Source organism: Aulonocara sp. 'chitande type north' Nkhata Bay, linkage group LG22 (assembly GCF_057382095.1).
Source record: "Aulonocara sp. 'chitande type north' Nkhata Bay isolate Kocher_YH1m ecotype deep benthic linkage group LG22, A_spYH_male_GT1.1, whole genome shotgun sequence".
NCBI lineage: Eukaryota > Metazoa > Chordata > Actinopteri > Cichliformes > Cichlidae > Aulonocara > Aulonocara sp. 'chitande type north' Nkhata Bay.
Genome location: NC_141364.1, coordinates 27,434,720 through 27,452,283, shown reverse-complemented (window position 1 = coordinate 27,452,283; position 17,564 = coordinate 27,434,720). Strand labels below are relative to the sequence as shown.

General features: G+C 41.9%; 1 protein-coding gene across 1 annotated transcript; it reads left to right on the top strand.

The window, feature by feature from the left end:
• Positions 1 to 4,933: 4,933 nt before the first annotated feature.
• Positions 4,934 to 16,470, top strand: LOC147304363 (protein disulfide-isomerase A3-like). Its single transcript, XM_086280149.1, has 13 exons — positions 4,934 to 5,386; positions 5,785 to 5,863; positions 5,945 to 6,062; positions 6,148 to 6,255; positions 9,051 to 9,180; positions 9,275 to 9,388; positions 9,514 to 9,639; positions 9,737 to 9,919; positions 10,112 to 10,220; positions 10,308 to 10,436; positions 12,760 to 12,839; positions 12,915 to 12,972; positions 16,120 to 16,470. The coding sequence occupies exons 1-13, from the start codon at positions 5,223 to 5,225 to the stop codon at positions 16,207 to 16,209; spliced, it is 1,488 nt and encodes a 495-aa protein (XP_086136275.1). The 5' UTR covers positions 4,934 to 5,222; the 3' UTR covers positions 16,210 to 16,470.
• The last annotated feature ends 1,094 nt before the right edge of the window (positions 16,471 to 17,564 follow it).

Here is a 17,564-nt window from a genome sequence, read left to right as displayed (position 1 = left end):
GAATCGGGTGGAGTGCCACTATATTTTAGAAGATAAAAGTCAATGGTAAATTATTGGATACATTTGAAAGGTCATAATAAAAGTCATCGTGTTAAGAAAGTGTTACAAACTGTTGGAAAGAGGAAAAGATTTTAAAAATAGTTTTGGGTGGATTGGGGATAATATGACAAAGAATTTAATCAGACAGTATTGTGGCCTTTAAGGTCTGCATGGAAATACATTAATGTAGATAGATCATTATCAGATATTAAGAAGACATGAATTACAACAGATATTTGTCAAGAATTGTATAATAGTGTGGAGAATAAGTACAGTGACTATTTGCAGATTTATAAAGATCCCAAAACTGAAACAGCTAGTGTGGCAGTTGTCATTCCTGAATAAAATATATAAACTTCAAGAAGAACATAATTTTTTTTAGTATGAATGCGGAGTAGAGTTATATGCCATATTATTTTCCTTGTTTCTTATTTTTCTTGTATTTTAGCACACCACTGTTGCTTGTGAAGCTTGCACACAAGAATCTCGGTCACATGTGCTGTACCAATGTACCAGTAATGTGACGTGACAATAAAAGTGATTTGATTTCATTAAAAAGGTGCTCACAAGGAGATGGCTCAAGCCTGAGCCACCAACAACTGAAGACTGGATATCTTCTGTACAAGAGATCTATACAATGGAAAAACTGTCCTTCTCAGAACAGTTGCAGAGGGATACCTACTGCAGAATATGGTCTAAGTGGACAGAGTGAGGTGTGATTTTCTATGAACTTTGGCGCTTTTTATGCTGTTGCACTGATTTAAATACTCACACTGATATGGTGATGGTAACTCAGTTTTAAAAAATACCTGTGGATGTAACCCTAGGCATTTTCTTAATAGCAGTTAACCAGGTGTAATAACTCCACGGCAGAACGGTCCACATTTTAAATGCTTTTCAGCATACTCTTAATTTACCACTTTCAAACACACTTTTATTCCGGTTGCTGTACACTCACAGGTGGCTGCAGGTCTGCAGCTGCCAGCCACACACACTAACAACAAATGGTAAATGGTAAATGGCCTGTATTTATATAGCGCTTTACTAGTCCCTAAGGACCCCAAAGCGCTTTACATATCCAGTCATCCACCCATTCACACACACACATTCACACACTGGTGATGGCAAGCTACATTGTAGCCACAGCCACCCTGGGGCGCACTGACAGAGGCGAGGCTGCCGGACACTGGCGCCACCGGGCCCTCTGACCACCACCAGTAGGCAACGGGTGAAGTGTCTTGCCCATGGACACAACGACCGAGACTGTCCAAGCCGGGGCTCGAACCAGCAACCTTCCAATTACAAGGCGAACTCCCAACTCTTGAGCCACAATCGCCCCTTACAACAACGACAGTCAGGAACAACTTTTAATGCTGTGCAGGTGTGTCCATCGTCCCTGCAGCGGCACCGCAGCCCCGCCGCACCAGCATTTCCTGATCTAAGTCTGGGTGTGTTCACATTGGAAGAATCTAACCAAACACAGTGTACTGTAATAGTGTACTGGCAGCTGTGCAGCTAATTTTTTTTTTTTTTAACAAGTGGCACACTATCTTTTGCTTGTCTGTACAAAGAATGTATTATCATATATAATAAAATATAAAGAGCTTCCACACATAATAGAGAATGAAATTAACACAACTGCTACAGATAACTCAGCATTGTGAGAGAAAAGGCACTCTATAGTTTAGTGTTAAAAGTGCTGTAAAAATGTGTGTAAACTCGTTGGTTAGTAAGACTGGAAAAGAGCTGCCATATTAATCAGGTTTAGACTATTTGAAGGAAGAAGAAAAATTGTGAGACTGTTTGCAGTATAAAGGTTAAAAAATAGAAATAAATGGATGGATGTTTTCCAGAAACTTGTCTAACTTAACTAACAGCTAAGTCTATTAGCAGCAACCAACCCGGTGACGTCCTATTCTGTATTGGCACAAGATGGTAGTAGACATGTTCTAAAAATGACAAATTATACTTGCACTATTCCAACATGTTATTAATTATTGACATGACATAACACGTTATTAATTAATTTAATAATTAATTAATTAATTAGACTAAATTAATTGAAAGATTTTCTTTCATTAAAAAACTGTTATACTTAAAATTATGACTATTTCTTGCATTACTTTTGAGTATAAAAGTATAAAAATGGCTTTTAATCCTAAACAGTTAGTACTTTTGTTAAAACTGATGAATTAAAGTTGAAAGTCTACGTGTCTTGTTTGATTTACACTCTATTGTGGCACTCATTATTACATTTAACCTACAACGACAAAACCAACACTTAGATTAAATTTACTACAAACCATTATACCTATTTAATTTTAACAACTCAAATGTTCTGACAAACACACATTTGTTTCATTTTCTGATATGAAAGTTTTATTTTCAAATTAAGAAGCAAATTATGTAAGATATTTAGAGTGTCCAATCAAAGTGCACGTCTTTGCACTCTGAGAGGCCCCACAGAGCTGCCATGCTGCTGTTACAATCCTCCCTACAAAAAGAGTCATTCAAAATCACTATATGGTGGACAGAGTCAGGTTTTAAAACCTGTCCTGTGGTCTGATTGTCTAATCAATAGTACAAGGCAAAGACCCTGCGGTTTGGGGGTAAAAAAAAACCCTGACAATCAGACCACCCCTATGAGCAAGCACTTGGCAAGGAAAAACTCCCTTTTAACAGGGAGAAACCTCCGGCAGAACCAGGCTCAGTGAGGGGAGGTCTCCTGCCACAACCTGTGTTAAATGACAAATAGTTGAAAGTGTAGCAAATTTTTTGAAAGGAGGTTTGTAAATTATGGAACATTATGAAGCTACCCCAAAAGGTGGAGTCTGTTCATCTGGACATAGCGTTTTCAGTGGGAGAAAACGCCTCCCACTGAAAACGCTACGTCCAGATGAACAGACTCCACATTTCGGGACTGACTTACCTGGATGATTGTGCATGCATTAAGTAATTGTGAAGATAATTATTCTGTTTCTGATTCACTGCTTATGCAGCAAAAGAACCTCCTCAAACTACTAAAAAAAGAAGAGAAGGCCCTAATGATACGGTTACTTGGCCTGTCTTCCTTCAAAACACGTACGAACTCCAAAACAAAAGACAACAGAAGTGCTCCAGAATGCTAGATGCAGTGTTGAGCTTTTGTTACCTAGAGTCTACACAAGCCAGGAAATACCAACGACCGGATTTGGTGTGTGGTAGTAACAGGTAAATGAACATTTTTTTAAAAATTAATTATAATTTTATATTATTGTTAATAATAAATCAATTAAAGTAACAAAACAACCTGAAGAGCTGGTTCGGAGCCGAAAGAGCCGGCTCTTTTTAGTGAGCCGGTTCTCTAAAAAGAGCCAGAAATCTCATCACTACAGTCACGACTGGCGACTGCTGGGCAGGGATCTTTTAAAAACAGCCACCTGATGAGGGGACCAATCAGCTGCCGCCAGCTCTCTAATCAGGGAGGACCTGTACATTATTTGGTGTTCTGGCCTCTAGTTTAAATCACTGTCTTCTCCGTTTTATGTGTTATATTCTTTATGTCTGTCTCTCAGTGTGAAGTTTGCGTTTTTGTGATTTGTTTCTTATTTCCTGTTTTATATTGATAGTCCAAGTCCTATGTCAGTGTATCCAATTTTACCTCCCCCTGTCTCGTTAGCCCTAATCTCTCCCAGCTGTCTCCCTCCTGTTTCCTGTTCCCTGATTACTCCCTGTGTATATAAGCCCTGTGTTTGCCTTTGCTCTCTGTCGTGTTGTACCCTCAATGTGCTGTGTGTTTTGTTTCAGTCTCCTGTTTAGGGGTTCCTCTTCTAGTGTTTCAGTTCTTAGTTCCTCTGTTCAGAGTTTTGTTTTTTGGTGAGTTTAATTTACTAAGAGGTTTTTCTCAGCAATAAAGCTGCGCTTTGAGTTTTACCTCTGTGTTTGAGTCCTGCTCTTGGGTCCACCTTTCCTGTCTGCCTGCCACACAGCCCTCCATGACAGAACGACTCGACCAGTACATGGACCCAGCAGAACTCACCCTGTCTGATGAGCTTAAGGAGGATATAATTTATTCAGTGAATAGATTATGTGACCTGTGGCTGAATCATCCAGAGGAGTTTCAGCGTGCTGTACCCAACCAGCTACAATGACTAGTTTCTGGTCTCCCCTGGCTTTTGGACTCGCTTCACCCACTCATACAGGAATTTTTCCTTAATGAGCTTCATCTGCATCCCCCTGCCGCTACAGCTTACCCACCCAGCTCGGAGAAGGATGTGCTGCCCGGCCTGCCGGACTTGGAGTTGCCCGGCTCACTGGAGCCACAACCGAAGTTGAAGCGACGGCGATGTTTTTTGTGAAATTCCAGACTCATCAAGAGGATTTAACCCTGTAAGACCCAACCCATCAAAAAAAATGGCCAGAAAATTCCGATTTTTTTTAATTTATTTTTTTTGGAACGGAGATGGTTATTATGTATATATTGTGTTATTCTTACTTAGTGTATTGTCTTTCTTTGTTACTGTTTGTTTATACTGGAGCACTTTAACCAAAAATAATTTCCCCTAGAGATCAATTAAGTATTCTGATTAACCATTCTAACAAAATCCACAAAAATGTTTTTGCTGTATGTATATTTTTGTTTCTTTTATTTTTGTATTGCACTTGATACATTGGGCATTTTTGGCACGTTTTGTTAACAATAATGTTAATTCTAGACAAAAAAGGAGTTTTTGAAATTATGGCAAGTATTTATCATGTTGATGAGATAGCGGTCTCAGAAACTCATGCATCAAAAATAGGATACAAAGGGCATTGTAGGGTTAAGGAAATAGAAGCGATGTAGCAGTATAAGCCAAGAGAAGGCAGTAGTACAACTGTATTGAATGCAAGCTGCCATTAAAAACGAAAGAAGACGACACCGGAAACTACCCAATCTGCAGTAACCAGACCTTCATGTGTTGCTAGGTTTTTCCTCTGGATTAAAATGGCGTGGATTGGTGTCTGTAAAGGCTCTCGTTTTACACATATTTAATTTCCCAATAAAGATGTTTGATTTTAGTTATTACACATTTTAAATCCTATTTGTTACGGTGAAGCGTTTTAATTTGAAGGAGGTCACCGGAACACCGCCTCATTGTAAGAAGTCTCCAGTAACGATCACCGGTTTCATCCTTCGTTCTCTCAGCTCTTCTTCTACTTCCGTCATGGCGCCCACTTTGGGCTTTTTTCCTGTTGTCACGTTGGTGGTGCTGTCTGGTTTTCCCGCCGCTGTGTCCTCGCGAAGGGACGTGCTCGAGCTCGGGGACGCGGACTTCGATTACCTGGCAACAGAGCACGAGACCATGCTGGTGAAATTCTACGCTCCTTGGTAAAGAATCGGCGTTAGTTTAGCGCGGCCGGCGGCGGGAGATTTTTCCTGAGTTTTTTTTTATTTTTTAAATGAAATCATTCCATCTTTATTGGTTTTCTGCTGTTTTTAAATCGTGTCTCTGCTGTTAGGGAGGCACTAACAACCTGCTTGTCCTCTTCCATTTCTCGTTCCATTCCTCCACCTCTTTCCTACGTCATTTCCCTTGATTTAATTATTTTGTATTTATTATACTGTGGCTCTTATTTCCTTCATTCCTTGCCTTCCCTCCCCTTCCGTCTTTTCCGCATTACTTCTTTGCGTTCCAACTTCCTTCCTTCCTTCCCTGTTTCTTTACACCCTTCCTTTGTTTATTTCTCCTTCCTTTCCTTCATCCCTTTATTTTTCCCTTCCTTCAGGTGTGGTCATTGTAAGAAATTGGCCCCAGAGTTTGAGAAAGCTGCTAGTCGACTGAAAGGAAGTGTTCAATTAGCAAAGGTAATGTGTCCATCTTGTTCATTACTGTTGTGAACACCTGTTTCACAACAGTCTTATCTGTTTGTCTCACCTGTGCGGCAGGTGGACTGTACGACAAACTCTGAGACGTGCAGTCGTTTTGGGGTCTCAGGTTATCCCACCTTGAGAATTTTTAGGTACGGCAAAGATTCCGCCCCCTATGATGGTCCTCGCACTGCAGGTAGGAAACACTATGAGCATCCCAATCCTGCTCTGTTACTTGACTCTGTGATGTAACCTCTGTCTGTGTGTGTGTTTGTGTTCAGAGGGGATCTACGAGACTATGAGGAGGCAGACTGGTCCAGACTCGATGCACCTGAAGACCAAAGACGATCTGAAGGCCTTTGTCAATAACCATGACGCCAGCATTGTAGGTACGAGGTCACGTGTTGCCAGTGGCGGTCCTAGCCTATTTGGCGCCCTGGGCGAACACTCCCTCTGCACCCCCCCCCCCCCCCCCCCCCCCACACACACACACAAAACATATTAAGGATTGTACATTAACATAAAACTGTTGTACACACACACACACACACACAGAGAGTATGCATTGTATGCAAACAGCTACCAAACAGCCATCATAATTCGTCATACAATGAGAACAGGACAAATCAACAATTGACGATGACTAATTAATATTAAAATCTGTAACATAATGTATTGTTTGGAGTTTAGTCTGTTACTGATACTATTTTTACCATTTCTTCTTGGAGCAACTGTAACACACATAATTTCCTTAGGGATTAATAAAGTATTCTGATTGTTTCAGGATGACCTGCCATTATCCAATGACACATCTGCTTACCTGTATCTTTTGCTCGTTTCTCCTCCTCTTTTCTCTTTTTTCTAAACTGAGGAGCTGATGGCTTTGAACTTTTCTTGTCCATCTTCCATTGGTTTTAATTTTGCACTCCAGTATGAACACAAATCCTCGAGGACTCAAGGATCACCACAACATAACCTAACAGACCTACACCTTAGTTCACAGATTCACTTTGTCTAAGGTTTATTTCTGAGATTTCACACAACCCAGGATTCAAATCATGAATACATAAGGGGCTTGGATTTACAACATTCTAAATGAAATGTGCTCTATTTGGAAGCAGCAGGCCCCCCTCCCCTTTCGACGGCTTGTGTGTGAGACTTTAAATCATCAAACTGTAAATTTTGCTCCAGCCGGTCAGAAAACCTGCCGCCGCCCCGCCCTCTCCTCTCTGCGCCGCAAGCAGCAGGCGCACCTCACAAACGAAGGGCGCCCTTACTCCCAGCAAATGAGCGATAGAAAACCGATCGGTGCTTATGCCATTCCCAATATGCGCTGGCTGATGTCGGGGCAGCACGAGTACGAGCTTCTTTTTTTTTTTTTTTTGCCGATGCCCGTGATGCCGCCCCGAGCAACTGCCCGTGTCGCCTGTATCTAAAACCTCTACTGCGTGTTGCTGTATGCTGCATCATGCTTTAGGCTGAGTGCTTCTTATTTGTCAAAGTCAAGTTATACAGACATTAAAGAATAAAATCAGTATAAACAAAACAGCAGAAGACGAAACAAACGATGAGGAAATGTAGCTGTTGCTTGGTCACAGGTGAAAGTTCCAGGCTCTTGTTGCCTAGGTAACCCTCAGTTCAGCTTAATTCAGTTTTATTTATATATTGCTAAATCACAACAACAGTTGCTTCAAGGTGTTCAAGTTGCTTTATATTGTAAAGATCCTACAATAATACAAAGAAAACAGAAAACCCCAACAATCCGATGACCCCTATGAGCAAGTGCTTTAGCGACAGTAGGAAGGACAACCTCCCTTTTAACAGATAGAAACCTCCAGCTGAACCAGGCTCCTGGAGGGGTGGCTAGAAAAAAGAGGGATGTAGTCTTAATCTAATCTTTAAGTATTTATTCACCTTAAACAGTTCAAACAAAACATGTACTCCTTCAATCAGAAAACCATAGTCTGCAAGCAGCTAGCTGTAGCCAATTTCCTGAAACAGAATAAGCCTAACTTAGCATTACACAGGATTATATATTGAGTTGTGCTTCTATCTGTTTGGTTAAAACTGTGGGGGAGAGGCCGTGGTTTAGACTTGGCATTCCCTCGTTGGTGGACAGGATGATCACAACCTCTTGGCAGTCCTCTTCCCCTCCGGAGGCCATAGCACTCGTCTTTCCACTGTACAGACGAGGTCACATCTAGGTTAGCAACCTGCCTCTCCTATTTTTTATGTAATGACTTTTACCCTGGTTACGTGTCTCTGTGCTGGCTTACGCTCTGGTTTGCACAGACGACTTCTAAATGTACTCGGGCATAGTGCAGCCTTTACACTCCTAACCTAGACAGAATCATAAGATGCATGATCCTCAGTTAGATTTCACACATAGGTACATCTGCAGGTACATCTCTATGTGTACCTGCAGAATTAAACTGAGAGCAATGGTAACAATGGCCTGCACGCCCACTCCGGGCTTCATCACTGCTCACCAAGCTGCATGCAAAATCTGAAGGATGTGCATAAAACAAAATGTATAAAAATGCTCGACCTCACATACCAGGACATATCCTGGTTAAAGACTCCACGATTCCTCAGTGTTACTGGAGGCCAAGGTAATGCTATCCAGAGTAAGCATCTGGTTAGATGCAGTGTTTCTAAGAATTTTAGGGCCAAGTACAATTACCTCAGTTTTATCTTTATGTCTCTTTAGGTCTTTGTCTTTAAAACATTCACGCAGTTCAAATAGTTGTTGTGTGTTATCTGGCTTGATGGATAGGTAAAGTTGGGTGTCATCTGCTATGCCTTTTAAGGGAAGCAGGTATAATGCAAACAGAATTGGTCCTTCCATAAAATCCCGTGGTACTCCATAATTAACCTTAGTGTATGAATTTTTTGTATTTTTTTTTTGTATTTGTAACCTTCACTAAAGCCATTTCTGTATTGTGATGAGCTCTGAAACCTAACTGAAACTCTTCAAATAAACCATTTTTGTTGAATTTGTTCGCACTGTTGCAGTCTGGATACCTGTACACCTTTGAGGTTTTATTGCTTGCATGGCATGATCACCTTATAGTAACCTTAAAGTAAACATGGCCATGCTAACTTCAGGGTCAGGCAAACACTTGGTGTCTGTGGTCCTCTGACTCCCCTTTAGCTCCCTTACCAGTGCATGTGTCTGCATCAGGTGTGTTCTCAGGTACGGACAGCCCCCGTCTGGCTGAGTTCCTGAAGGCAGCCACTCTACTCAGAGAACAGTTCCGTTTCGCTCACAGCACCAACCTGCAGCTCGCCGAAGAGCATGGGGCCAACTCAGAGTGAGTTCACACCTAAGTGATATCACCGTAGTGATGTCACAGTTTAAAGGTGTTATTCTCACTTCTGTGCGTGTGTGTGTGTCTCTCTCTCCAGATGTGTGCTGCTGTTCAGACCTCCCAGACTCGCCAATGCTTTTGAGGACAGCATTGTCATCTTCAGAGACTACCTGACCATCGGCTCACTGCGGCGCTTCATCAGAGATCACATGTGAGTCTTTAAGAGATAACTCTTTATTGTCATTGCACAGTCATATATAGTACAATGAAATTGGAAAACTGTCCTACGTCATTAGAGGAACCGCAGCCTCATTCTGTGTGTCCATCTATGTGCAGCTACGGTCTGTGTCCTCACATGACAATAGAGAATAGAGACCGTCTGAGAGTCCGGGACCTGCTGACGGCGTACTACGATCTTGACTACCATCACAACATCCCCGGCTCCAACTACTGGAGGAACAGGTAACGCGAGCACACAGAGGGGATGTGTTCCAGATGTACAGCTTGATTGACTAAAGTGTTTGTGTGTAATCCTCTCCCCTGTGTGTTTTCTTCTCAGGGTAATGAAGGTGGCGTCTAAGTATGTCGGGCGGGGTCTAACCTTCTCTATAGCCAATAAGAAGGACTTCCTGTTGGAGCTGGAGGAAGACTTTGGAATGGGGACGTCAGATGGAGGGGAGCTGCCCTTTATCACCATCCGGACCCGACTGGGTCACAAGTACACCATGAGGGAGGAGTTCACGTGCGTAGCCAAGTCATACCACTATGTCACCTGTTCTGCAGGTGAGGGGGTGGGGTCACAATAAACCAGAACTATCTGATCCAAGTCTGTTTCAAACTTTTGGGGGGGCTGACCCGCATTTCTCAGCTTTCTGACCTCATTCACAATGAAAGCACCAACAAGTAACTGTGTGTGTTTGTTTGTTTGTCTTAGGAGGGATGGTGCGTCTCTGCAGAGGTTCCTGGAAGATTACTTTGCAGGTCGACTCAAACGTTACATCAAATCAGAACCGATACCTGAAAAGAACTCTGGGGCTGTCAAAGTGAGTAAAACAAACACGCCAAAGCCTCTTGTGTGAGTATCAATGACGTTGTAGACCTCTTTGTAACCTCTGACCTGTGTGCATCAGGTGGTGGTAGCAGAGTCCTTTGATCAGGTGGTGAATGACCCGGATAAAAATGTTCTGATCCAGTTTTTTTCTCCGTTGTGTCCTCACTGTAAGAAGTTGGAGCCGGTCTATGGAGAGCTTGCTGAAACGGTACGCTCACTCATATACTGAGAATATAATGTCCACTCTCACACTCTGTCGCTTTAGCAGTAACTGGGTGTTCGCTGTTTGGCTAGCTTCACTCAAACAGGAAAATCCAACTGTAGCCGTAATGTGCGGATTTGTAAAGCACTTTATAAATAAGCACTGTGTGGTGAAGACCCTGTTTTAGTCACCAGACCAACAAGCTTGAGTCCACACTCTAACTTCTCTGCACCAGGTGTACCATCCTGTGAAATCAGCTGGCAAAGCAGATGTTTGCAAGGTGTGATCAATGCTATTTTACACAATAAAATATTCTTTCGCCAAACACAACCAAACAGATTACTACAACACAGGTTACTTACTGCATGCGTATCACACCAAAAACATAACTGTTTCCTATCGAAGATAATTGCAAATCCCATCATCCATCAGCATTTCTGCAGGAAAAAAAACCTAATCTCCACGTTACAGTCTCCTTCACTCACATTTGGGCTCATTCCTCACTTCTAATATGAAATAATCCGGTCAGTGAGATGATGTAAGGAAAAAAAGAAAACATCTCCAAAAAGTATGACATCTCTTTCTCAGAGCGTCTGCTTTTTTTTCTTTTCTTTTTTTCCTTTGTACACTTGAACCTACTTGCCCTGCAGACTTGCTGATGGTATTCCCAATTGTGCTTCAGTAAGAAACTGCATTCTGTTTGTGGTGTGGTGTGCATTAGGGCTGCCACGATTAGTCGAATAGTCATGATTACGTCGACTATCAAAATTGTCGACAACTAATTTAATAGTCGACGCATCGTTTGAAGCTTTGTAAGATCCCAAAAGACGCGGGAATAAGTAGTAGGATTTAAGAGTGTAATAACAGACTGAAACAGAACATGGCAGCACTGCATGTACAAGGATGCCAGCTGTCGTTAATAGTTTTTACACAGCAGAATAAACGTCAATCAGACAACTGATTATCAGAAGTGTGAGATGCTCGATAATATACTCCGGTGTCCTGTTATATTTTAGATAGCAAGGAGCAGACGGCTGAGTTTATTAAATTTAAATGAAATTTGCAGATTGTTTCAGTGGAGTTTAATAAACTATCATCTTGTCTTTATTTTTAGCTAGCACATACCTTAAACACTTAAAGCTCTAAGCTAATGATAGTTATATAAGAGCAGATGCTGCTGGCGCAATAAACTGTACGTTTTATGTCCAATGGATACATAATCTGATTAGTCGACTAATCGCAAAAATAATCGGTGACTAGTAAAATAATCGTTTGTGGCAGCCCTAGTGTGCATGTACTGGGCTGTTATGTTCTAAATTATTAAATTAAATAATAATAATTAAAATGCTAACTAATTGAAAAAGAAGTGTACCGTAATTGTCGGGCTATAAGCCGCTACTTTTTGCACAAGCTTTGAACCCTGTGGCTTTTAGTCAGGTGCGGCTTTTCTATGGATTGTCCATGATTTTTGTCATATCGTAAGACGATTTGTTTTGTTTGTTCCGCTGTTGTACGGCACTACGTTGCCTGGCGGAAGGATCGGGGTTCAAGAGTGGTATGTTGGTCACATGTCCATCCGCCAGGCAACATAGTGCCTTACAAGTAGCGTGAAAAGCGGCTTGAAGACTTTTCGCCTCTCATCCGAGAAGCTTCTTCAGTTTTAGGGTAAAGTGGTGGAGTGTCCCAGATTTTTCTTTTCAAGCTCCTTAGAAATCTGAGATGATGGTGTTTTAGATTTATCAGAATCAGAATATTTGAATAATCCCTGAGGAAATTATGTAAATTATTTAACAGAGTTACAGTTGACATTTAAAATGAACCCCTTGGCGGTTTTACTATTAACTATACATTTAATTTTCAGTATAAGAAAAGTGCAGTTTGAACAGTTTCTCTACACAATAAGGAAATGGTGCTAGAATAAGAATAGGCTGGGTCTTATATATTTGTGTGACATGGCCTTCCTGCTCTCAACAACAGCTGAGCACCGCAAATAAGCAGGTGCACAACAAACCACACAAAGCTGCCAGCTCATGCTTCTGTAGCATCGTGTGTGCTATTATGAACTACTCTCACACTGCAGCTGCACTTAGGCTCTGCCCCTTCCTGAGTGTGTAAAACATCTGCAAAAGGTCACATGACATCTTAGAAACTCTGAAACATCTTCCGTCTTCCTCAAATGGGGACTTGTCTCAGACCTGGTGCTGGTTCCTGTTTGCCTATGAGGTCTTGTGTGCTGTAGCTCCACCCACTAAAATGACCTGTTGTACTGAAGGAGATATTACTGGTTTATTTCTGTGTGAAATCATTGTCAAACCTTTGTGTTCTTCAGCTGCGCTCTGACCCCAAAATCGTCATTGCCAAGATGAATGCCCTGGCCAATGACGTCCCTCTGGGTTACGATGTCCAAGGGTGAGATTCAGGTTTCCCGTGACATGCTTCAGTCATTGCCAGGTGTGAGTCTGATGTCGCTGTGTCTGCCTGCAGGTTTCCCACCATCTACTTTGCTCCAGTAGGCAGGAAGGACGAACCCGTCAGATACCAGGTAAGACACCTGAGTGCATACCCAAGACCTGAGGCTAGATGGACCTCAGCTACAGTTTTAGACGAAGTTGCTTCCTCTCAGTTTATCTAAGGTCAATGTTATCTGCAGCAGCCCACTCGCCTGTGCTGTAGTTTTCCCTCACAGCTGTTTGAGCTGCCTTGTCTCAGGGTTTTATGGGTAGTTAATTATGCTCTGTGCTCACCTATGTGCACCAGCTCAGGTCCACACCTGCAGTCTGCGGCTTCTCTCAGCATATGTCAGTGGGATTTAAAAATTCCATTTTCTCATTTACATACATCCTGTTTGTCAACACAGAGTCTGCCCATTCATACTTCACATTTAAATAATTTTCTAACCCCCCGGGTCAGTGTGAGCACTGCAAAGTACAGACACTCATTTTTCTCCACAGCCACTCATGGTCAGCTCAGAAGAAACACAGGACATAATTTGGTCCATTAAACTGCACCTGCTTCCACTTGTACAGGCTCTTGACTGATATGGTACAGGTACAACCACATCTGTGCACAGATCAGAAGAGGCGTTTTCTCAAAGTGCAGAAGTGAGTCATTCAACGATTCAGTGCAGAGAGGTCTATTAACACATAGTGAGTGAGAAAGGTGAAGAAGACTCAGTGCATCATGGGAATCCCCCAGCAGCCTACACTTATTGCAGCATAACTAAGGGAGGATTCAGGGTCACCTGATCCAGCCTAATGATATGCTTTAGCAAAAAGGAAAGTTTTAAGCCTAATCTTAAAAGTTGAGCAGCCAATAACACTAGGGGTGCAACGATATTCGTATCGATATTGAACCGTTCGATACAGTGCTTTCGGTTCGGTACGCATATGTATCGAACAATACAACATTTGTAATTTATTTTATCAACTTTCCTTCCGACGATGCTGTCTGTGTTGAGCGCTCAGTGAATCTGTGTTCGACTACTCCGCCTAGGCTGCACTGTCGAGCGCAGATCCACTGAGCGCTCAACACAGACAGCATAGTCAGAAGGAAGAGCGCAGGGCAAGCTAGCGAGACAGAAGTTAAGCTCTCCTTACAACAGGCAAATTGAACCTCATTCAGATCTGGCGTTTGGAATTATTTTGGTTTTCATGTGACGTATGACCCTGAAGGTAAGCGAGTCATGGACTAAAGTAAAACAGTATGTTGAATGTGCCATGCAATGCTCAATTACATTGGTGTGAACTAGTGTGTTAGCGCAGTTAGCTCGTTAACGTGTTGGCCGTCTAGCCCCATGCACGGGGCGATCGGCGGTAGCTCGTTAACGGAGATTTGCTGTGTTGTGGCGTTAAGGTCATTTCAATGAGATTAACCTGAAAGCACTAGTGGGAACACAACGAATATGACTGCACATTTACGCCGACATCATCGTAGTGCAAAGACAAAAACAACAAGCATGCTACTAACTTTAGCCGAGTCATTTAGACAGCTGTTAGCACATGATTCTCCTTATGCTGCTGAGAATATAGCCCAGAAGAAGCGGATAGTATAGCTTTTATTTTGGAAAGAGACATTTCTCTGTAATAAACTCTCTTTTCCAAAGATGAGTGATTCCTCAATCAGATACAGGGCTTGCAATATCGCTAGCCCGACGTCCCGGAGCTAGCGATTTTTTCAGTCGGGCTACCAAAATCTATCTCTGCCCTGCCCGTCGGGCTATTGTAGGAAGGAAAAATATATGTCAATGCTTTTGCATTCTTTCGGAAATGTAGCTGGGTAATTATGTCATTGGCATCTGTGAGCCACTGTCAATATGTGACATATTGAAGTCGCGTTTGAATTTGCGCTTGTTTTTTTGCTTTCACTTTGCAATCGCGCGAACTGTGTATAGAGAGCGACAGCACTGATCTGTGAGTGATGATAATTTGTGCACCAATTCCTCTGACATCGTCTTATTAATCGTTAGCTTACTATGCAAACATGACAAGTGAAATCTCCTGCAGCTTAAACATGTGAGAGGTTGATCGCGCAGAGAATCGCTGAGCTTATGTGAGTCCGTGTGTAAAAGCATTTCAGTTCTGCTGAGCCAAATAAGACAGGTCAGGGTGAAGAAGTGACAGCCAAAGAAAAGCTTACCACAAAACGGAGAAGTTATGACAAATCAGACTATAAGGCAAAAAGAAAGTGCAGCTTTATGGTTTCATGGACAAAAGAATTTCTGTGGCTGCAATATGACGAGCTAAATAACCAGGGCTGCACATAAGTGGTCCGCAGGTGCGCATTCGGTGTCAAAATAAAAAACACGCACAAGGGTTAGGGTTAAATTTAAAAACTGTACTTTTGAGTTAAAATATATATTTATAATTTTAATAAATGACAAATTAAAAAGGCATGAACATTTTTTTGTATCGAAAAAATATCGAACCGTGACACCAAAGTATCGAACCGAACCGAACCGTGAATTTTGTGTATCGTTGCACCCCTAAATAACACCAGTGTGCTTTTTACTGCTCTCATTTATCATCCACAGGGCATACGGACGCAGTACCCTCAGGGTCTGCCGACTGCTGCTAAAGTCCTGATTTTATACTAATTAATTAAATCCTCGTCTTATTCCTCAGCTGGTCTATATAAATAAAAGTGTGTGTGTATATATAATAATAACTAATGTGAGCCTGTAAAGGGCTGGATGTTAAAAATCCTTCCTGGTGACAAATATTTGCTTTGATTACACTGTAACTTCAGGCTGTGGTCTTTCCTGGAAAACCCAACGTGTTTATACTGTTTGACTCAACATTTATTGTTCAGAAACAGCACTACAGCTGTTTCTGAACAATAGGCTCATACACCACCAAAGAAGAGCCTACAGGGATTATAAATGAAGAATTTTACTTTGAAAGTCTGTTGTCATTTACGTACACACACAGCCACATTTCCTGCTCGGACCAGTCTGTTTTTTTTAATACACCCTCATTCATCCAGAGCTGCAAGTGGAGGAAGTGAAGCTAAAGTTCAGTGTTTAATAGTTGGTAGTTTGCTGAAGCTTACACAGACACTGTGGACACTGTGCAGTTTGTGAAGGCAAGGCTTCACAGTAAGGGTGGAGCTTGAGCCACTGACAGGTTTTCAAGATAAAGTCTTTATGTTAACTTCCTTCTGGGGTCACATGACATCTCCCATGTGCTTTCAGGGCACCCGCGAGCTCAAAGACTTCCTCCGGTTCCTCAAGCGAGAGGCGAGTCACCACTTGGTGTTGAGTGGCTTCAAAGATGAACTCTGACACCCCCAACAGCAAGGAGGAGAGCCTGAATCTGGAGCGCCAATACCGGACATTACATCAGGACACTCGTTGCATCAAATCAAATCGCTCACTCATCCCTGAAACACCGCTATTAATCATGCCATTGTCAGCCTCATTATTTATTTATTTATTTGTTTGTTTGTTTGTTTGTTAACTTCAGTCGACCTCCTTTCGTGCACAAACAGGTTGCAGGTGTTTTTCTTCTGTTTTTTGGGACAATAAAGTTTTGTATGAATTTCAGAGACTTGGACAGGTTTGTGCTCGTTCAGGCCCACAGCTGCTTATCGACCTGTCGTCCCAATATGCTTTAGGCACATGTGATGTCACTGGACACAGGTAAACACACTCATGGGAATATCCACGTGTGTTTTCAGAATGCAAATCAGTCAAAATTGATTCTCAGCTTGGTGTACAAATAAGTCACAAGAAATGCAGAAAGTGCTACATGAGCACCAGCCCTGAGTCTCCTCAATGAAGGAGACATTCACAATCAGCCTGTTAGATATAAGCATAATTACATTCACATATGACTGCTCACATTATTTGCCACATTTTCATGACGGTAATCCCACTTTTATTGTATTTATGGCTGGTTGGTTCTTGGAACCAACTCTCTGATGCATTCATGAGTCTAAATGTTACATAGAGTAGAAAAGCACTGTAGTCCATTTTCTGCTTTGAGAAGTACTTAATAAAAATGTTTTGGGAGCCCTGGTCAAAAACACCCCCTCCTCCCATGCAGTTTCAATAAATGAAACTATTTATTCACCTCATGCTTGCCATGGATCCTAAACTAAGGTATCACACAATATCAAAGGTGGTGGGGCATTCTGTCAGTCATTTTAAAGAAGAAAGGCTTCATTGGTTCATGAATCACCTGATCCAGTCTAGAAATTACCAGAACACTGGAGATGTTACTGCATTAACCTGAGACAGCTGGGTCGGTTCCTGGTCATGAAAGGGAGACGTGATGCTGCTACAACCCTGCTGGGAGTGAGGAAGACTTCTGATGTGACTGCCCACTGCCCAGTGGGAAAACGAGCTGGAAAAAAGTGTAACCTTTGCTCCTTAACAGACAGGAAGGGAGAAAGTGGTAGCGCCTGATGCTTTTGCTTGTTTCCGGTCCTGTAGAAAGATTGGTTTGCATTACCAGGAGTAAGTCTATTTAATAATAATGAATTTTATTTATTTTATTTATAAAGATCCTCAAAATTACATTAGTACAACAAAATAAATGATAAAAATAAGAAGACCAAGTGATATTATTTCTATGTGCCGTGAAGGAAAGAGTGCTGTCAATGATGACACCAACACTGTTAACCTGAGGGGAAGGT